Raw genomic sequence first — 21682 nt, 5'->3', positions numbered from 1 at the left:
GTCTCTTCTGAACAGGAACAGTAAATTTTACTTCCCGCCTAGGGCTGCCTTGAGGATGAAATGGGCTAGCACCTGTGAAATGGCAAAAACAGTACCTGACCTACCATACCTGTTCTGTACGTATAGTTACTATTACATGACCAGGGAGAATTCCCCATGCCTGGCCCCACCCATAACTGGGAAGGAGATTAAATTGACAACAGTCTACAGGTACCTGTAAATTAGGCTAAAAAGGAAGATGAAGAACAATACCCATTTCATCCAGGGGAGCAATAAGTATTTCATTCCCCAAATCTGTGGCCCAGATGGAAGTGACATCAACCTTAAGCTTCTCCCACGCGTATATTCGATTAGCATTGTACAGATTATAAATTGAGAACCCTTTGGCTTCTCCAATAAACACATAGTCTTGGGAAACAGCCATACAGTTTGGCATTTTGTTGAGCTGGGAAAACAAAGAAAAAGTATTATTTTCAGTTGTCACTGTCTTCAAGTAATATGAGTTAGCTTTTCAGAGATAGCCAGGGGCCCTTCCTAGATATAGTAACATTCCCTGGTTGGGTGCAGCGGCTCACACCTATAATCCCAGCACTTTGGGAGGCCAAGGTGGGTGGATCACATGAGGTCAGGAGTTCAACCTGACCAACGTGGAGAAACCCCGTCTCTACTAAAAATATAAAAATTAGCTGGGCATGGTGGCACATGCCTGTAATCCCAGCTACTTGGAAGGCTGAGGTAGGAGAATGCTTGAAATCTGGGAGGTGGAGGTTGCAGTGAGCTGAGATCGCACCATTGCCCTCCAGCCTGGACAATAAGAGTGAAACTCCGTCTCGAAAACAACAAATACAAACAAAAAAATTTCCAAACATAGTGCTCATCTAAAACTCTTGCCCAAGCATCAAGAAATTCGAAGTATTTCACTGATAGGGCAAAGGAAACAGAAAACAAAGAAGTTGAGAATAAATGCATATTCACAGCATTAGGCACGACCACAGGTCCTGTACTTGATTCAGCTGGTGCACCGTGGGAGGAATGGTAGCAAGGCACTGGCAGCTCCTCAACCATCCAGCAAGAGAGTAGATTCATACATTAACAACCACTGAGGCCGGGCGTGCTGGCTCACGCCTGTAATCCAAGCACTTTGGAGGCCAAGGCAGGCAGATCACTTGAGGTCGGGAGTTCAAGACCAGCCTGACCAGCATGGTGAAGCCCCGTCTTAAAAAAACAAAAAACAAAAAACAAAAAAAACACTGAATATGAAAGGATAATATTCAATTTACCAGAATAGTCCAGATTTTCCCTGGCAATCACCAGATCATTGTAATCAACATCAGCATGCCTCTAATCTTTTAAACAGGCACTGACTTATTGGTAGGCATGTCTGGTAGGCATTCCTTCCCTGAGTCAGGAGCTTTCATTTATTAACGCTCAAATGAGAAACAGGGGCTTCTGGTCAACTGCTTCCTCCATACCTGGATTTCTCCAAGCGGAGGGTAGACGGTCAGCTGGATCTGGCTGCTCTCAGCTTCCCTCAGCACGTTCTTCTCTTCAATGATTTCCCAGGCCTGGTCAAACAGAAGGTCCACCAGCTTGTTGATCATTCGATAAGGCTGAGGCAGGGAATCCAGCTCCTCATCTGGATCCACAAGGACATGGTCCTCTTCGTCATCTTTAGGCCAGTCCTTCTCTGTTGGGAGTGGCACCTCCAGTGGTCCTTTTCGTGTACTAATGGGCAGCCTTATCTTCTGGGTCTGACGTCCTCTGAGGAATGACATGACAGAAGGTGGCACTGGGAACCTCTATGAAACTCTATGAAGCTGGTAAGAGAAATAAACACAGTAATTCTGGGAAAAATGAAGTGACGAGAAGAGAAGATAGTGCACCATCCTTTTCTAGCACAATAGCCTATAGGGACTGTTTGTTCCATAGACTGGCATTTTCCTTAATTACCAGAGGACTGGAACCACATTCCTAGGATATATTCTTCATATTCACAAGGACACTAGAAGCAGCAGATATCTTCCAGGCCAACCCAAGATGATGTGTGCTAAGAAGGAAAGAGAGGAATTTGATACCCTCGTTGATAGGAGGGCAGCTGTCTTTCTGTCTCAAAATGAAACTCACCCTCTCTCCTACAGCTTATGCCTTCTCCTCATTCTCTCTCCCTGCAAGTGGCTGTGCCGAAGCCAGGTGGGCAGTGAGCCACGACTCTCCTCTTTCTTTCCTTCAGCCCCATCAGATGCAGTTCAAGCACTCCTAGTCCCGACTGTCGGACTGTTCCCTTTTCTTCTTTCCCGCTGCTGCTGCCCAGGAGTTCTGCAGACACATTGTCCAGGGCCCATGAGACTTTTCATGATGTCAGGAATGTTTGAGACATTTAGAATTGACCAAAATAAGCCCATAAAATTCCACTTCTATCTGGGCCACAGGTTTGGGGAATGAAATATGGAATACTTACTGCTCCTGTGGATGATAATTAAGTACTTATAAATTATAAATATGGAAATATTTATAATTTATAAGCTCCTGTGTATGTATGTGTGTGTGTGTGTGTACACATATATGTCTACATGAACTTATAAATATATAAAGGCTGTTAAAGTTCATGTCTATAAGAAGAGAACAAGTAATCTTTACTTAAGAAAATTCAAAATTGTAGGCCCCGTGGGGTGGTTCATGCCCACCCAGCACTTGAGGAGGCCAAAGTGGGAGGATTGCATGAGGCCAGGAGTTTGAGACTGGCTTGGGCAACATAGCAAGATCCCATCTATATAAAAAATTTAAAAATTAGCTAGGCATGGTAGTATACACCTGTGGCTACTTGGGAAGCTGGGGTGGGAGAACTGCTTGATCCTAGGAGCCTGAGGTTGCAGTGAGCTAAGATTGTGCTACTGCATTCTACCTACATGACAGAGTGAGACCCTGTCTAAAAAACAACAAACCGCCTGCACCCACAAAACTGTGCAAATTGTATAAAGGCTTTCATATGTTATAGTTTTTACAACATATTTAATGTAGCACATGGGATACATTTGAAGGTGCTTAACATATAGTGGAGGCGGGTCTTGCACTGTGTGGGTGCCTAGGCTCCATGAAGTCCTATAAAAGCTCTGCTGCCATCGTCATCTTTTCCTACTGCTGGTGTACATTTGTGATCTTTCAATGCATGAGTATGAGGACAGTAGCTGACACTGGGGAAAGAACCACCTGAAGTAATTAGAGGGGAGAGTAACCTGAGCTCACAGAAGGCCAATAATCATACCTGTTTCCACCAGAAGACTAGAAAGCCTCATAATTCACAGGGATTATGTAGAGTACTCTGAAAATCTTGCCTCAGTAGTGGGAAAAATTAGCCCTAGAATAAGTGCTCCTCTGTTATCGCCCACAAATCTTAGAAGTTAGATAATCAAACTATTTCTGAGTAATATACTGCATCCCAGAACACAGCTCAGGCATATTTAGAGGAATATAAATGTATCCAGCATTCCATCGAGTAAAATTCACAGTGTCTGGGATCCAATAAAGAAATTACTTGGACTATAGAAAGGCAAGAAAATATAAACCATAATAAAGAGAAAAATCAATCAACTAAAGCTGAACCAGAATGAATGCAGATATTAGAATCAGCAGACAAAACAGTTATGAATTTTTCTAGAAAGTTATAAAGTTATAACTGTTTTATTTACACACACACACACACACACACCTTTCTACATCTATAACTATATTGAGTTTTTAGAGATACAGCTACAAGGTCTGAGATGAAAAATATATCGGATTAGATTAACATGAAGATTTCAAAGGAAAACAAATGAGATAGGCAGAAGAAAAGATTAGTGAACTTGAAGACACAGCAATAGAAACAAGATGAAACAAAGGAAGAGAAAAGACTGGAACAAAGAGAACTGAGGTGTGAGGTCATTTGAAGTGGCCTAATACAAATGTGACCGAAATCCCCAAGAGAAGAAACAGAAAACAAAATGTGTAGCAATAATGGACAAACATTTTCTAATTTTGATAAAAACTATAAAGCCACAGATTTGAGAAGAAAAACTCTAAGCAAAAGAAACATTATAAAAATTATTGATAAAGACAAAATTTGAAAGCAGCCAAAAGAAGAAAGATGCCGTGTACAGAGAAAGTAAAACATAACAGCAGATATACTGAAGGGAACCACGCAAGTGAGAAACAGTGAAGCAACATCTTGAAAGTACTGAAGGAAAAAACTTGCCACTCTGGCATCCTATACCCAGAAAACATGTTTTTCAGAAAATTAAAGTGAAACAAAGCCTTTTTAGACATACAAAATTTGAAAGAATTCATCAACAAACTAACATGAGAATAAATAATGTTAAAGAAAGGCTTTTAGGCTAATGGAAAAGGAGCAGTAGCTCCCGCCTATATTCCCAGAACTTTGGGAGGTCGACATGAGAGGATCACTTGAGCCCTGAAGTTCAAGACCAACCTTGGCAATAAAGGGAGACCTTTCTTCTACAAAAAAAAATTTTTTTAAATAGCCAGGCATGGTGGCATGTGCTTGGAGGATCACTTGAGCCCAGGAGGTCAAGGCTTTTTTTTTTTTTTTTTGAGAAATGGAACTATTTCACCAGCGGAGAGAAAAATGTAAAGCTGTCTTTATCTCCAGATGATATGCTTATATAGGAAATCTGATGAAATCTACAAAAACATTTTCTAGAACTAATCAATGAGAGCAAGGTCATAGGATACAAGTTCAATATACGAAAACTGATTGTATTTCTATGTACTGGCAACAACAAACCAAAGATTGAAATTAAAATACCATTTACAACAGTATCAAAACCATGAAATCCTTAGGGATAAATCCGACAAAAGATGTATAAAACCTGTATACTGGGCTGGCAAGGTGGCTTGCACCTGTAATCCTGGCAACTCAGCAGGCTGAGGTGGGAGGATTGCTTTGAGTCCAGGAGTTCAAGGTTGCAGTGAGCTATGATTGTGCTACTGCACTCCAGTTCGGGCAATACAGAGAAACTCCCTCTCTAAATAAACACCCACTCATATACTGAAAACTATAAAATATTGCTGAGAGAAATGAAAGAAAACCTAAATAAGTGGAGAGTGTGATACCTTATATATGAGTTAGAAGACTCAATTTTGTTAAAATGTCAATTCTCCTCAAATTCGTGTACAAATTCAACACAATCCCAGGCAGCTTCTTTATTTTTCTTCAGAAATTAAGAAGCTAATTTTTTTTTTTTTTTTTTCTGATACAGAGTCTCACTCTGTCACCGAGGCTGGAGTACATTGGCGAGATCTCAGCTCACTGCCACCTCCAACTTCTGGGTTCAAGCAATTCTCCTGCCTTGGCATCCTGAATAGCTAGGATTACAGGCATGTGCCACCACGGCCCGCTAATTTTTTTGTATTTTTAGTAGAGACACGGTTTCACCATGTTGGCCAGGCTGGTCTTGAACTCCTGACCTTGTGATCTGCCTGCCTCGGCCTCCCAAAGTGCTGGGATTACAGGCATGAGCCACTGTGCCCAGCCAAAAAGCTAATTTTACAACTTATAATTGGAGGACTAACACTACTTAATTTCAAAACTTATCATAAATCCACAATCATCAAAACAGTATAGTATTGGTATAAAAATAAACCAATAGATCAATGAAACCAAATAGGGAGTCCTAAATTAGATGCAGACATATATGGAGAACTTATTTCTAACATGGGCACGAAGACAATTCAGTGGAAAAAGGATATCCTTTTCAACAAATAATACTGGAGCAATTAGATATCTATATGGGGAAAAAAATGAATGCCAATCCATATCTTGCACCACATGCAAAAATTAAATCATACACTTAAATGTAAAACTTAAAACTATAAAACTTCTAGAAGAAAACCTTTGCAATCTTCACTTAGACAAAGATTTCCTAGATATGACATTAAAGTATAACCTTAAAAGAACAAACTGGTCATTTAAACCTTTCCAAAAATAAACTCAATTCTTAAAAACACACTGTTAAGAGAATAAAGGTAATCCTCAGAGTGGGAGAAAATATTTGGAAGTCATTTATCTGATAAAGTACTTGTGTCCAGAGTATTTTAAAAACTCTCAAAACTCAGTAATAAAAAACCCAACTTTTAAATATGTGCAAAAGACTTTTACAGATACTTAATCAAGTAAGATATACCGATGGCAGACAGACTTATAAAAAGATGTTTAGCATTATTAGTCATTTGTGAAATGCAAATTAAAGTCATGAGATACCACTACACATGCATTAAAATGCCTGAAGTTAAAAAGATAGAGCATATCAAGTCTTGTTGAAGATGTACAACAGGAATGCTCATACACACTGCTGGGAATAGTACAATTGGTTTGGAAAACAGTTTGGCAATTTCTTAAAATGCTAATGTAGAGGCCAAAGCAACTTCATCTTGGATGCTAATCCTCTGTGTTAACTTCTGATTATCCGCAGTTCCAGAAAAATCTCTAAGATTTCCAGTTTGACTTACTCCTTGTGTAAGAGCACTACTTACTATAAATACTGTCCATAGATCAAAACAACCTTGATGTTACCATTCTTGCCATACATTCTGCCCTGAAGTAATTATCTTACACATTCCTTCTGAAGCACCTTTCTCTATAGTACAGAAACCCTGGGTCTGGTGGATGATGGCGGGGATCTACCATCTTATCTCACGTCCTGAGACAGTCATGGCTTCTGTTAGTAAGTCCCCATTAAATGTTTGTTTCTAAGAAACCGGGTATGCCAGCCTCTTTCTTTGGCCTCAGCTTTCTCAGACTTTTGGGGGAAGGTTGGTACAGGCCTGTCTACTGCAGAGCAGTTAAACATATACCTACCGTCATGTCCAGTCACTCCGCTTTTAGGAGTGGCGGAAGGGAGCTGAAAACATATCCACACAAAGACCTGTACATGAACAGTCATTACAGCTTTATTTGTAGGAGCCCCAGAATGGAAACAACCAGAATGTCCACCAATAGGCAAACAGATAAACCCTCACACATTGTCAGTGGTAATAAAAAATAGTATAGCCACTTTGGAAGACAGTTTGGCAGTTTCTTACAAAGTTAAACATACCATATGTTTCACCAATAACATTCCTGTGTATTACACTAGGAAAATTAAAGCTTATGTTTTATATAAAAATCTGTACTTAAATATTTATAGCAGCTTTATTTATAATTGCTTCAAACTAGGGACAACTCAAATGTACTTCAGTGGGTGAATGGATAATGAATTCTAATACATTCACATTGTGGAATAAAAAATACAGGAATAAAAAATTACAAACTACTGATGTGCACAACATAGATAATCTCAAACGCATTGTGCTGAGTAAAATAAATCAGAAAGAAAAGAAAACGCTACATACTATATGATCCAATGTATATGATATTGTGAAAAAGGCAGAATTGTAAGTATAAAAAACAGATGAGGCTGGGTGCAGCAGCTCACTCACCTGTAATCCCAGCACTTTGGGAGCTTGAGGTAGGTGGATCACCTGAGGTCAGGAGTTCCAGACCAGCCTGACCAACATAGTAAAACCCTGTCTCTACTAAAAATATAAAAAAATTGCCGTGCATGGTGACATATGCCTGTAATTCCAGCGACTCAGGAGGCTGAAGCAGGAGAATTGCTTGGACCTGGGAGGCGAAGGTTGCAGTGAGCCAAGATCATGCCATTGCATTCCAGCCTGGACAATAAGAGCAAAACGCTCAAAAAAAAAAAAAAAAAAAAAAAGCCAGATGATATAAATCTGTGTTTAGAAACACCCTGTGTTCACCTCTATCATCTAACGTGTCTCCGTATTGTTTACTGTGTCCCTTATTATCAGTTTACCGTGTCCCTTATTAACCTATTACCTAGGACTAAAGTTTAGCACAGTGGTTGGTATACAGCCAGCACTCCATAAATTCTTACTGCTTGCAGAATTGCCTTGATCTGGGCCATGCACTTAGAGAATGCTTCTGGCTCTCTGCCAGGCTCTTTCCTCTGCAAAAAATGAGTAACCCATGGGGCTAAGGAGAAATGCTCACCCAAAGCCTAGTTTACCTCTTCTGGAGTCTAGACCATGTTCGGGGTCCCTATACCCCTGGAAATGACACCATGGCCTGCATGAACCTTTCTCAGCTTTCTCCTGAGGGCAGACCCAGCTGCTAATGTGAGCACTCCTGGATCTGAAAGGTGGCCAAGGTAAGGCTGTTTGTGGCTTGGAGTATCAGGATGGCACGGAAGACTCCTGGCAGGGAATGTAGCTGGGTGCCAGAAACCAGAAAAGATAGGAGAATGAGAAAAACCTGGGGCTCATTTCTCCTCACATTGCCATATTCCAGCTGTGTTTCCAGGTATCCTAAGGAGTCTAGGAATTCTGAAAAGGAACCTGGCCTTCTACATCATTATGAGGGTTTATTTGTCAGTGTAGGAAAACAGACTATATTTAACTTAACAATTTGTTAACTTGATTTATAACTAAAATATTTAAACATATGGTATGGTGGATCCATTTGTACTCTTCCCCAGGGCCTGCAAATGTTAGGAGCTGGCCTGACCAAGGGAAACTAAAGATTACAAAAACAGTTGACCTTATTTTGTGGTTATAGAGGGTACATTTTATGAAATTACTGCCACAGAATGGGTGGGGCTCCTTTTCTTCAAGCCACACAGAACGAACGTTCAGCGGTGTAATTTGACTGTAATCTATATTTGTTTCACTTTGCTCATAATGACTCTTTTAGGATTTTCTCAGGTAACAATTTTATTGCAGTGTTCAATAATCCAAACAAAATTCTCTCACTTCATCCGGCTCTCATGCTAGGTTCACACCACGAATTGGCTTATCTCTGCTCTAACCATTTCCTTCACCAGAGATAGAGCTGGTGTAGCTCAAGGGAAACAGGCATTGCGCTGGGAAATGGTTAGGCCCCACTGTCCCCAAGCAAGGGCTCAGGGGAGTTCTCAGGCTGGAGAGACCATTCGGGATTCCACCCTGGGTTCCTGATAACCTGAGATCTGCTGGGAGTCGCTAGGCATACGGAAACGCCCGAGGCTGGGGAGACAGACCCCCCCCCCAGACGCTCCTCTAGGAGACGCTGCAGGTAGAGGGGAGTCCTGGGAGGGGAGCCGCGGCACCCGAAGGTAGGATCACAAATTTTGCTCACCTGGCCCGGCGGCGTTGCGTCGCCTTAGTAACCACAACTTCCGGCCGAAACCGGAAGTCCGCGCAGTGACTGTTAGGAAGGGGCGCGCGTCCCCTCGGGGGCGGAGAGACTCAGCTCCGCCTACTCAGCAGTGAACCTGGGACCTTCCTTTCCCTAGGGATCCCGCGGGCCCCAGAGAACGTACGTCTGAGCCTGGTGCGACTCGTGGCCCTGGGCAAGGAGCCATGGACGCCTTCATCCGCTTCACCAACCAGACCCAGGGCCGGGACCGACTCTTCAGGTGAGTCCGGTGCCGGCGGCCTCCGCCCCTTTCGTACTAACTCGGTGCCCCGGTGCCCTGGAAGGAGGAGGTGACAGCCTAGGAGGTGGAAGCAGGAAGGACGTTGCCAGCTCCTACGGGGGCAGTTTAGTGTTCGAGCCCTCACTCTAAATTCAGCGGGGCTGGGCCAGACCCCCCGCGCCGTCCTCGCCTCTTGCACAGAAGCCCCAGGGCCCGGCACTCCGAACGCCTCGAGACCTCCCGCCCCGTGACACCGGCTGCCAGATTCTTCTCCCCTCCCAGCTTTAATCCCTGGGCAGAGAAAGACTGGGTTCTCTCCGCTCAACATTCTTCCGAGGGATCGCCTTTATTTATTTATTTAATTTCTTGAGAGGAAATTTCGCTGTTGTTGCCCAGGCTGGTGTGCAAGATCTCCTTTAAGAAAGAGAAGCTCTGGGTTAGCATTTATGGCTAGAGAAGCAAACCACGTGCTGTGGCTTCAATACTTTTTTTTTTTTTTTGCCACGGAGTCTGGCTCTGTGGCCCAGGCTGGGGTGCAATGGCGCTATCTCGGCTCATTGCAACCTCCGCCTCCTGGGTTCAAGCGATTCCCCTGCCTCAGCCTACCGAATAGCTGGGATTATAGGCTCCTGCCACCACGCCTGGCTAATTTTTGTGTTTTTAGTAGAAACGGGGTTTCACCATGTTGGCCAGGCTGGTCTTGATCTCCTGACCTCAGGTGATCTGCCTACCTGGGTCTCCCAAAGTGCTGGGATTACTGGCGCGAGCCACTTTGCCTGGCCTCAAATACCTCTTGAAATGTTTGAGGAGAGACAGAAGTTTTATCTTCGTTATCTTCCGTTATTGCCCAGTCTATATCAGTTACAAACTGCATGTGGAACAGTTTTGTAAATTATAAAACAAAATAAAGCGGAGATGAGACCGCACCAGCTGGATTGGGGGCAGGGAGGGGGAATACAATGGGGAGAAGCTCAGAAAGAACTAACTGCACCTCTAAGGTTCATGCTGTGCTACTGAAAATATTCAACAGAGATTGTGTCTTTTTTTTTTCTTTCGGTTCCTTAAGAACCAAAAAGAACTAACAGATTGTATCTTTAATACAAATACAGTACTAGTTCATGATGTTTTAGAGATTTCGTTGATTCTTGCTTAATTAAAAAATAGTTACAGTTGCAGTTTTATTTAACAGCTCTTCCTTCTCTTCTGGGTCTGCAAGTGCTCATACCAATTATTAGGGCACCAATAATCTGGCTTTTGGAAGCCTTCTTCCTGCCAGGTATTAGTCTCGGTGTTTTGCAACTATGAACTCATGGAACCCTCATCACAACGCTGTGAGGTAGATACTCTAAATATTCTCCCCATTTCAGATGGAGAAACTGAAACAGAAGAAGGTTAATGGTACTAAACGGCAGAACTGAGAGATTCCCATCCACGGAGTTGACTCCAGGGCTCACTTAACTACCAGGCTATACTGGCTTTCTCATTCGATTGACAGGTTTTTAAAGTGGTTGCTTTATATACAAGCTTCATTAAATAGAAACTTCCTTAAATAAAAAACCTGTAATTCCAGTATACCCAGAACGTAGCCTGTAAGGTTTATCAAGGAGGTTGATTAAAAAAAATAATCATTTAGGCTGGATGCGGTGGCTCATGCCTGTAATCCCAGCATTTTGGGAGGCCGAGGCTGGTGGGTCATGAGGTCAGGAGTTCGAGACCAGCCTGGCCAACATGGTGAAACTCTATCTTTACTAAAAATACAAAAATTAGCTGGGCATGGGGGGTATGCACCTGTAATCCCAGCTACTGGGGAGGCTGAGGCAGGAGAATCACTTGAACTTGGGGGGCAGAGGTTGCAATGAGCTGAGATCGCGCCACTGCCTTCCAGCTTGGGTGACAGAGTGAGACTCTGTATTGGAAAAAAAAATCATTTAAGATATGTTTATTATGCCCAGTGTGGTGGCTCACCCCTGTAATCCCAGCACTTTGGGAGGCTGAGGTGGGCAGATCACCTGAGGTCAGGAGTTCAAGACCAGCCTGGCCAACATGGTGAAACCCCTGTCTCTAGTAAAAATACAAAAATTAGCCAGGTGTGGTGGTGCCTGTAATCCCAGTTACTTGGGAGGCTGAGGCAGGAGAATCTCTTGAACCTGGAAGGCGGAGGTTGCAGTGAGCTGAGATCACGCCATTGCACTCCAGCGTGGGCAACAGAACAAGACTCCATCTCAAAAACCAAAAAAAGATATGTTTATTGCACAAGATCTGAGATCTCTAGCATCTGTTTCCCACCTCCTTGATGATCTGTATAACCTTTATGACCACATTGGCATTCATAAAATAATGCCGTGCTTTCTGTGCCAGTAATGCCCACACAAACATGATGAACGTTTCTAAAACCCGCTGCACTTTCTGTAAGAAATGTGGCAAGCACCAGCTCCACAAAGTGACAGTACAAGAAGGGCAGGGGTTCTCTGTATGCCCAGGGACAGTGGCGTTATGACAGGAAGCAGAGTGGCTGTGTGGGCAGACTAAGCCAATTTTTCTGGAAAAAGGCTAAAACTACAAAGAAGATTGTGCTAAAGTTTGAGTTTGGTGAGCCCAATGCAGGCCTAAGAGAATGCTGGCTCTTCCAAGATGGCAGCATTTTGAACTGGGAGAAGATAGGAAGAGAAAGGGCCAAGTGATCCAGTTCTAAGTGTCATCTTTTGTTTTATTATGAAGACAGTAAAATCTTAAATTTATATTCACTTCAAAAATAAATAAACAAAATAAAATAATATAATGACTTGTTGTTGGCCTGACCCCTATTATTAGACCAAAGCACAGAAAGGGAGAGTCACTGACATGACTAGCCCTCTAGCCAGGAAGCAGCTTAAAAAAGAGAAAGCGACCGATGACTCCAGTCTTCTCTTTTTATTTCATTCTTAGTAACAAGTTCACTATTTTGGAAAATGGAAAATGTACCACATTTATATTGAGAATAATATTAATAGCATAAAGGTATTCTAATTTACTTATCAGACAGCAGGAACCAGACACCTACTTTATTAGTAGACTGCCAAATGAATTTGGATGTGTGACTGTGATACAAAATTTCTCATACATTTATGTTTATCAGTAAGCCATTGTTATTTGTAAGCATGACAATAACCACTTTATCAAATATATAGTAGTATTCAACAGGATTCTGCCTGTATTTTATATAAAATACGAATGAATTTTGAAAGACAACTATGAAAACATATTTATACTAATTTGTGTACTGGTTTGTATTTGGTCCTTTCATTTATAGGAAATTAAGCAATCTTCAGGCTGTGGACTTTTCATTTGGTTCTGGTTTGGGTTCGTGTGCTGTCACATAGATGGTAGGTCAAGTACATGGTAGAAAGTTCGTTTGGAAATCTGAAAATCAGGCCGGGCATGGTGGCTCACACCTGTAATCCCTAGCACTTTGGGAGGCCGAGGTGGGCAGATCACGAGGTCAGGAGTTGGAGACCATCCGGGCCAACATGGTGAAACCCCATCTCTACTAAAAATACAAAATTAGCCAGGCGTAGTGGTACGCACCTGTAGTCCCAGATACTTGGGAGTCTGAGGTGGGAGAATCGCTTGAACCTTGGAGGTGGAGATTGCAGTGAGCCAAGATTGCGCCACTACACTCCAGCCTGGCAACAGAGCAAGGCTCCATCTCAAAAAAAGAAATCTGAAAATCATTCTACACTGGGGAAGAAAAGAAGTACAGATCTTTGCAGACTTAACATGAGGGAGATTTTTGTGCAGTTTCCCGCTCTGACTATGTCCATTTTCTCTGTGCCAGCAGAAGGCCTTTGGGAGTTTATTGCAGAGTTTGCCTTCATTACCTTTGTGTTGCATTTCCGTGACACATTCTGCTCTTTGGCTCTCCTGTGGAATGACTGTTGCAGAATTTTGCTTTTGTAAGAGTTGCTACATGAGAAATTGTCTTGGAAATGTTGTCTTCAGGCATGTCTCTTTCCTTTACTTCATGAAGTAAGTTTTATTTGGTTTGTAAATCATTATTCTCAATTCTTTTTCCATTTCAGAGCCACTCAGTACACATGCATGTTGCTTAGATATTTGTTAGAGCCTAAAGCTGGCAAAGAGAAGGTGGTAATGAAGCTCAAGAAACTGGAGTCCAGTGTGAGCACTGGCCGTAAATGTAAGTACCCTGTTTCTTGAGGGACAGTGGCTCCTGGTTTAGAATCTTCAGCCTCAGACTCTGTAATTCATGGAGTAATTTCTAGGTCATTAATTTCTGGTCAATCAAGTTTATTGATGAAATTGACCAGTAAGGCTGCTCTCATGGCACAGCAAGTTTGAACATGTTGCTGCAGACCATCATAAACACCCTCTTCTGTTCACACCTGGTGCTACACCTTATCTTCCTGCTTAGTCATAACCAGTGGGACATACACCGTGTTCGTTCACCTTTAGTTCTTAGACTCACAGTATGTTTAGCAGCCTCTGACGTGAGCTTCTGCTCTTGTGAACCCCTTTGTTCTAAAGAAGAGTGGAATCGTTATATCCTAGACCACCTGCCTTTTCCCTTTCTTGAGGAGTGCTAGAGGATATATAGGTGGATACAGTTTTATAGACCATTTGTGGGTAGGTTTATGTTAAAGGTAAAAAGTGAAGTCAATATTTTGTGCTTATTTAGTTGACTTTATCAATACATCATATTGGGAAATCTAATACTTCTCATAGCAGTTGCCCTTCTGACTCTTTGTTGTTTGATGAAAACTAGTAGGTTGGCAGAGGCATTAGAATGGAATGAAGAGCATCACATATTGATCATTTGGTTTTGAGCACCTATGTCATATAGGTACATTTGTCAGCCTTATGGGAGAAGTAAGGTGCTTTAAATAATCACATATAAGATTTAGTGCCAAACTTGTTGGCTGGAGTAGAGGAAAGGAAAGGTGTTTAGGAGGAGGTGGAACTTAAGATGTGGCTAGAGAGAAGGAAGGAGAGAGTTTTGAAGGGCACTTTCCTCTAGTAAAGGCTCAGAACTCTTCTGAACAAACTATTGCAAGGGAGGGTTATCTACGGAACTAGCTTGACAGAGAAGAGATTTAAAATGTCAAGCAGAGGGATGGGAAGAGTGGGGCAAGATTTTCTGGATGGGATTGAGGGCCAAGATTAGAAATTCTATTTAGATTATTTAGAATATTGCAGCTCAGAGGTCCTTTAGAGGTCACTGGTCTCTAAATCCAAAAGAGGTCCAGGGTCATTCAGCCAGTTAGTGCAAGAGCCAGAACTGGAACCCAGAATCTATATACTAAAAATGGTCATTACATATACTACTTTACTATTTTATGTTATTTTTGATAACATAATACCAAATATTCTTCTTTTTCTTTTCTTTCTTTCTTTTTTTTTTTTTTGAGATGGAGTCTTACTCTGTTGCCCAGGCTGGAGTGCAATGGCATGATCTTGGCTCACTGCAACTTCCACATCCCAGATTTAAGCGATTCTCCCACTTGTCTCTCTAGTAGCCAGAACTACAGGTGTGTGCCAATACACCTGGCTAATTTTTGTTTTTTTTTTAGTAGAGACAGGGTTTCACCATGTTGGCCAGGCTGGTCTCGAACTCCTGACCTCAGGTGATCTGCCCACCTTGGCCTCCCAAAGTGCTGGGATTACAGGCATGAGCCCCTTCTGAGATGACAAGTTTTCTGAGAGTAGCTACTGAGCGCTGAGTGCCTCCTGAGTCTAAGGTGTGGTCCTTCAAGGCAAAGTACTTCTTTTGTATCCTTCATGACGTTTAGGACTAGATCTCTTTCTCAGGTGTTCAGTAGTACCTGCTGATTGATATATCCCTGATGAATTGAATTACATGCTCACATAAGGACATGCCATTGCAATGGTTGATTTAATTCAACCAGGAGCTATGTGACGATATTATTAATTGTCCTATCCGTTAAATTCTACCATCTCTACTTTATTTTCTTGATAGTAGGTAGCCAAAGGGGTTTGGACCAGATAAATGGCAAAATGATAATAGTATTTTTTAAAAAGACAATCTTTTGTCTGGAAAATAAATAAAATGTAAGGCATCAGACTCTCCCAAGAGAGTACTGCATCTGGATTCATGTTATCATAGTACCTTCCTTCTAAAGAAGTATAGCTGGTAAATAATCAAATATAACAATCCACTCTCATGATTGACCCTGCCTGGAGTATGCCATCAGTTAACATTAAGGTGTTCATTGCAGTGGAGGAGGTAAATTTAAAGAGTCACTGTATTTTTTGCCTTCCAGGATGATTTTAGGTGTACTGTTTCTCTTTTTCTGAACAATGGCTGAGCCTTGAATGACCATCAGTTATTAAAAAAAAACCAGTGCTAAGCTGGGCATGGTGGCTCATGCCTATAATCCCAACTATTCTGGAGGCTGAGGTGGGAGGATTTCTTGAGCCCAGGAGGTTGAGGCTACTGTGAGCTGTGATGGTGCCACTGCACTCCAGCCTGTGTTACAGAGCGAGACCCTGTCTCAACAAAAAACAACGAAAAGCTGGCTCCTCACCCTGATACAGGGATTCTACCTTCCCATTGTGTGCTAATGAAATAACTTCACTATTGTGGGTTCTACTTGCAGGGTTCAGACTAGGCAATGTGGTACATGCTGTACAGGCAACCGAGCAGAGTATTCATGCCACTGACCTGGTACCTCGCCTGTGCTTAACACTAGCCAACCTGAACCGTGTGATTTATTTCATCTGTGACACCATCCTCTGGGTGAGGAGCGTAGGTCTCGCCTCTGGCATCAACAAAGAGAGATGGCGAACAAGGGCTGCCCGCCACTACTACTATTCTCTTCTGCTGAGCCTGGTCAGGGATCTGTATGAAATCTCCCTGCAGATGGAACGAGTTATACATGACAAGGCAAAGAAAGAGAAATCAGCATCCCAGGATCCTTGTGGGTACAGTGTGGCTGATGAAGAAACAGAATGGCTCCAGTCCTTTCTACTTCTCGTATTCCGATCTCTGAAGCGTCATCCTCCCTTGCTCCTGGACACAGTGAAGAACCTCTGTGATCTCCTGAACCCTTTGGACCAGCTGGGGATCTGTAAGTCCAATCCTGGCATCATTGGACTTGTAGGTCTTGTGTCCTCTATAGCAGGCATGATCACTGTGGTGTATCCTCAGATGAAGCTGAAGACCCGATAGGGTGTTTGTAGGCTCAGAACTAGTACCTACTTTAAAAGATGGTCTCTTAGTGGGTAGACATTTGTGTAAGTCACAGGCCATGTCACACTGCTTACATTCTTGTTCATGTGAGCATTTAGCAACCTGTGATGTGTGCAGAGGTGAGGCCAAGAACAGAGAAGGGAGGAGCATGAAGAGTGGAATGTTTTTGGAGTGCTGGAGTGACTTGCAAATTTCTGAATGTTTCCCCTTCATCTAACATTGATTGAACATCTCTTATGCCCATAGTAGGAATTTAGTATTTGCTGAATGAATATAAATTGAAAAGAAAAAATTTAAAAAGACCCAATCACACTGATCATTGAGGACTAATATACAGTAACTTTAGGGTTATGTGGCTCATTGGTGTCATAGGATTCCGGCAGGTCTGGTGCACAGTGCTCTCAGATCTAGTGGAGGCTCTGGTGTCAGCAGCAGGATGGAGGAGAGCTGCGCTTACAGCCTCCCAACTTGTTGGTCCTTGCCATCACTGCATCCATGTCCCTGCTCAGTCCAGAAGGTGAATCAGAAAAGCATCAGGCACCTTCATGGTATAAATTGTGTCTGTGGGTGCAGCGAATAAGCAAAAATCAGGAGCACACAGGAGGGACTTAGAGAAATAGGCAGAGGTTCACAATGGGTGCCTATACATCGCCTGTGACAGGTAAGAGGCTGACAATGAAACAAACAAAAGAAAACTGAGGCTACAGCCTCATTTCTCTGAGAATAGACTCCTAATCCAGCAAAAGACAACTGAGGCTACAGCCTTGTTCCTCTGACAATAGACTCCTAATCCAGCAAAAGACAACTGAAGCTACAGCCTTGTTCCTCTGACAATAGACTCCTAATCCAGCAAAAGACAACTGAGGCTACAGCCTTGTTCCTCTGACAATAGACTCCTAATCCAGCAAAAGACAACTGAGGCTACAGCCTTGTTCCTCTGACAATAGACTCCTAATCCAGCAAAAGACAACTGAGGCTACAGCCTTGTTCCTCTGACAATAGACTCCTAATCCAGCAAAAGACAACTGAGGCTACAGCCTTGTTCCTCTGACAATAGACTCCTAATCCAGCAAAAGACAACTGAGGCTACAGCCTTGTTCCTCTGACAATAGACTCCTAATCCAGCAAAAGACAACTGAGGCTACAGCCTTGTTCCTCTGACAATAGACTCCTAATCCAGCAAAAGACAACTGAGGCTACAGCCTTGTTCCTCTGACAATAGACTCCTAATCCAGCAAAAGACAACTGAGGCTACAGCCTCATTCCTCTGACTCCTAATCCAGTGTTCTTTCCATGCCATCCCACTTTCTTATTGAGTAGAAATGTGATCCCCTCCTGAATCCTGTTTTTTGCCTCTTGCTCTCTTATAATTTGGAAACTTCCTTGTCCAGTGGTTTATATTTTTTTCTAGAAAAAATAAAACTGGATGGAGTGTGGTGGCTCACGTCTGTAATACCAACACTTTGGGAGGCTGAAGCAGGAGGATTGCTTGAGGCCGGGAGTTCAAGACCAGCCTGAGCAATACAGTGAGACCCCATCTCCACAGCAAAGTGTTAAAAAATTAGCCAGGCATGGTGGTGGATGCCTGTAGTCCCAGTTATTCCAGAGGCTGAACCAGGAGGACCGCTTGAGCCCAGGAGTTGAAGGCTGCAGTGAGCTTCCACTGCACTCCAGCCTGGGTGATAGAGCCAGATCCTGTGTCTTAAAAAAAAATTAAAACAGTATTTAGACTTATCCGCTAGATTGTTTTAAATTACAGCCTAATAACAACTTAGGCAATTCTACATTAATTTCCATCAAAAATTAATGTCATGAATGCTCTAGATGTAAGAGGGTCACAATGTTCTCTGGTAAATCAGACGTCTTATTTGTAGGGTGATTGAGGAAGGTGGAAAGAGCAGGAGGAAGCCAGTGAAGAGGACACTGGAGTGCTGGGCCATTGACATTGACTCGTGTTCCTGTCTCCCGTCTTGGGTGTGGGTTCTTATATGTGGTTACAGATCCTTCGGTTTGAGGGAGGTGAGGTGGAGAGATAGGATGCCAGCAGGTGGGAGGCTGATGTCATCCTCCCAGCAAAGCTATCTCATTTATCTGAATGGAAATGAGAAAATACATATGTACTCAACAAGTAATTTCCCAGATATGTGATCGAGATTCTCAGAAAATAGGCTCAGATTCTTGGCTGTCTGTTTAATCAATCAAGATATGGTATTTGTGGAATAAAATTTTGGTGCTTTTAAGAGAAATGAAAGCTACTAGAGATCAGGGCAAATAAAAAGCTTAGATAACTTTTTATTGTCCAGATCCTCTACTGTAATAGATTAATTATGTTCAATAAATTTCTAGACAAAATTGACTGTGTCTGAGTGTGTTCCGGGAATAGAGAAGAGTTAAACGTAAGGCAATCCAGCAGGTAATCCTCAGTCAGCCTACACAGTTGGTACAGTGAGCTCTGGGCTGCAGAGGAGGATGGAGAAGGATGGAGGTGAAGAGCCTCTGGGTGGAGAGGGGCCTCTGAAAGCTCATCTAGACTGCTGCCATGGAGAGGGTGTCTTACAGTGGCCCTGTCAATGGCTGGCTGGCTTCTGCCTGTGTAAGTCTGCCTTGACCTCATGGTGGCATGTTATGTTATGATGGTATCCATCATGGGACTTTTGTCCTCTGCAAGTTCTGGTGAGTTGTGGGGAGGCTGGGAAATGCTACCTCCTCTAGAGTTCGTGTAAACCTTAATGGTGCCCTGGCACCTCCCTGTGAATCATTCTCCCTTCTAACTAACACTTTCTACCCCAGAGCCTCCACCTTCATGAGGGATGACACAAATCAAAGTTCCTCATAGGCGTACAGCCCAGCACATTCACAACTGAGCATCGCTGCCTGATAAGTCATTTATTCAATAATGAATGTTTGAGTGCCATGCATGGTTTTGGGGATCCACTTGTGAGCAAGATGACCTAGGTCTCTGCTCTCATGTGGTGGAGGGGTAGGGAGAGCAGGTGGGGAGGGAGAAGGAGAGAAAATAGAACTACTGCTCGAAAACTGACTCTTCGGCCTTCCCTTGGGGCTCTCCTAGGCCCTTTCACCACTTCTCACCTCTCACCCACATTCTGTAGCCAGAGGACTAGTTTAGTTGGCAGCATTTTTGGGCACAGAGCCCTGGACTCCTCTGGCTCGAAGCCACTCCTCTGAAGGCTGAAAGCTGCCCTTTGGCCTAGGTTGCTGTCCAGTCACAGACTCACGAATGATTTGTGCTGAGCCTCAAAGTGAGGGCAGAGGCCACTTCTTTAAATACTTTGTCTTCTCAACTGCCTTACATTTTAAAAGCCCAGGATCGATAACTATTAAATGTATAGGTGGCTGAGGCAGGCGGATCACGAGGTCAAGAGATTGAGACTATCCTGGCCAACATGGTGAAACCCCATCTCTACTAAAACACAAAAAATTAGCTGGACATAGTGATGTGTGTCTGTAGTCCCAGCTGCTCAGGAGGCTGAGGAGGAGAAGCACTTGAACTCGGGAGGCAGAGGTTGCAGTGAACCAAGATCACACCATTGCACTCTACCCGGGTGACAGAGTGAGACTCCGTCTCAAAAAAATAGTACTAAGTATTAAATGTATTGCATATTACTCCTTTGAAGCCTCCCTGCCTGACTCCTCCCTTTCCTGCCTTCTCATTCCCTACTTTATTACATCGCAGGTACAGAATTTATTACCAAGGATCTATCATAATTCCCCACCCCCACCTCTTTCTTCTCTTGCCCACAGTGTGCGACTTAGCAGAGTCAACAATACATATAATTGCACCAGCAACAGGGAAAATAAGCTTTGTTTTCCTATCGTCCGTTTTCATTAAGAGGTCCTCCTTAGATCATCTGAAATCTATGGCTTACACCATAGTCCTCCATCATCTCTGAAGCCAGGGAGTAGATCTTGGGCTTAAGTCCGGGCTAAAGAAGGGTTGAGAGGTGCTAGTTCTTGGTTGTCTGGGTGCTGTTGATTGGTGAAAGAATCTTAGTCAACACTGTCGCTTATCCAGACTTATGAGAACAAAATCAACTTGACTCTCCCACTCCTCATTCTGGTAGCATCTTAGGCCAGGTAAAGTCAATACATTTTTTTGAACTCTAGGAAGTAGAAATTCCTCCCTCAAAGGCTATACTGTCAAAAATTCAACTCCCGGCTCTATCGCTTCTTCATTGGGAGCAATTTATCTCTATAATCAAAGATGAGTACATTCAGATGAACTCTTCTGTGTGGGTTTAAATCTGACTATTCAAGGCTGGATGCGGTGGCTCATGCCTGTAATTCCAGCACTTTGGGAGGCTGAGGTGGGCGGATTACCAGAGATCAGGAGTTTGAGACCACCCTGGCCAACATAGTGAAACCCTGTCTTTACTAAAAATACAAAAACTGGCTGGGCGTGATGGCAAGCGCCTGTAATCCCAGCTACTCACGAGGCTGAGGCAGGAGAATTGCCTGAACCTGGGAGGTGGAGGCTGCAGTGAGCCGAGATCCCACCACTGTACTCCAGCCTGGGTGACAGAGCGAGACTCTGTCTCCAACAATAATAATTATTATTATAAAATTTAAAAAACCTGTTCAATATTCACTCTTGCTAGTAAGTAAGAAACGATGAGAGAAATGAATTGAAAACTGTCCCGCAAGACCCTGTATGGAAAAGGAGAAGGACTGCAGAAGTATATAGAACTTTAGAGCTTTTAAGTCTAACAACATATATCCCAACACCTTCTTTCTGGAAAGCAGATTTTTGTGAATTGAGGGCAGAAACATTACAGAGCTGATGCTTCATGGCTCTGGAATAATAAGTCCTCCGAGCCTGGATATCCTTCAGCTCTGCCACCTACCTCCTTGTTTGCCAAATGTCCTTAGAGAAGTTAGGATATGCCTGGGGAACCCTGGGTCCTCAGATAACCATGACAACTGGCTGACCCTGCTTTCTCTTTGTCTCTGCCCTCCTCTAGCTGGGAGGCGTTAGTAGCATTGCCCAAGACTCCCTGGGGTGATAGGA

At 43.1% G+C, this 21682-nt stretch overlaps 2 protein-coding genes across 11 annotated transcripts in view; one reads left to right on the top strand and one right to left on the bottom strand.

Moving 5' to 3' along the window:
* WDR93 (WD repeat domain 93) overlaps window positions 1-9218 on the bottom strand; it is a 49353-nt gene extending 40135 nt beyond the window's left edge. For 5 of the 7 annotated variants that reach the window (XM_008998412.5, XM_035303808.3, XM_008998413.5 and 2 more), the window contains exons 1-3: window positions 9173-9218; window positions 1473-1817; window positions 253-445 (exon numbers count right to left, since the gene is read on the bottom strand). In XM_008998412.5, the coding sequence (XP_008996660.1) occupies window positions 253-445; window positions 1473-1775 (496 nt within the window). In that variant the 5' untranslated portion in view covers window positions 1776-1817; window positions 9173-9218. Of the gene's footprint in view, window positions 1-252; window positions 446-1472; window positions 1818-1950; window positions 2048-2124; window positions 2259-9172 lie in introns of those variants that run through there. The other 2 variants (XM_054257236.2, XM_035303806.3) reach the window with 2 other exon arrangements.
* Window positions 9219-9243: 25 nt separating this feature from the next.
* Window positions 9244-19008, top strand: PEX11A (peroxisomal biogenesis factor 11 alpha). 4 transcript variants are annotated; one of them, XM_035303813.3, is made up of 3 exons: window positions 9244-9452; window positions 13511-13626; window positions 16064-19008. In XM_035303813.3, the coding sequence occupies exons 1-3, from the start codon at window positions 9397-9399 to the stop codon at window positions 16633-16635; spliced, it is 744 nt and encodes a 247-aa protein (XP_035159704.1). In that variant the 5' UTR covers window positions 9244-9396; the 3' UTR covers window positions 16636-19008. The 4 variants fall into 4 exon arrangements, with proteins under 4 accessions (XP_035159704.1, XP_035159707.1, XP_035159705.1 ...); XM_035303816.3 differs by lacking the exon at window positions 13511-13626 and having other exon boundaries at window positions 16327-19008; XM_035303814.3 differs by lacking the exon at window positions 13511-13626.
* The last annotated feature ends 2674 nt before the right edge of the window (window positions 19009-21682 follow it).

Source organism: Callithrix jacchus, chromosome 6 (assembly GCF_049354715.1).
Source record: "Callithrix jacchus isolate 240 chromosome 6, calJac240_pri, whole genome shotgun sequence".
In the NCBI taxonomy this organism is placed as follows: Eukaryota; Metazoa; Chordata; class Mammalia; order Primates; family Cebidae; genus Callithrix; species Callithrix jacchus.
Note: the sequence above shows the minus strand (reverse complement) of the source record. Positions and strands in the feature narration are given on the sequence as shown.

Bases quoted from the DNA above. Each gene is read 5' to 3' on its own strand.
- PEX11A (XM_035303813.3), top strand. From the start codon at position 9,397: ATGGACGCCTTCATCCGCTTCACCAACCAGACCCAGGGCCGGGACCGA. The intron at 9,453-13,510 runs GTGAGTCCGGTG...TTTCCATTTCAG, and splicing joins GGCCGGGACCGACTCTTCAG to AGCCACTCAGTACACATGCA. The intron at 13,627-16,063 runs GTAAGTACCCTG...TTCTACTTGCAG, and splicing joins TGTGAGCACTGGCCGTAAAT to GGTTCAGACTAGGCAATGTG.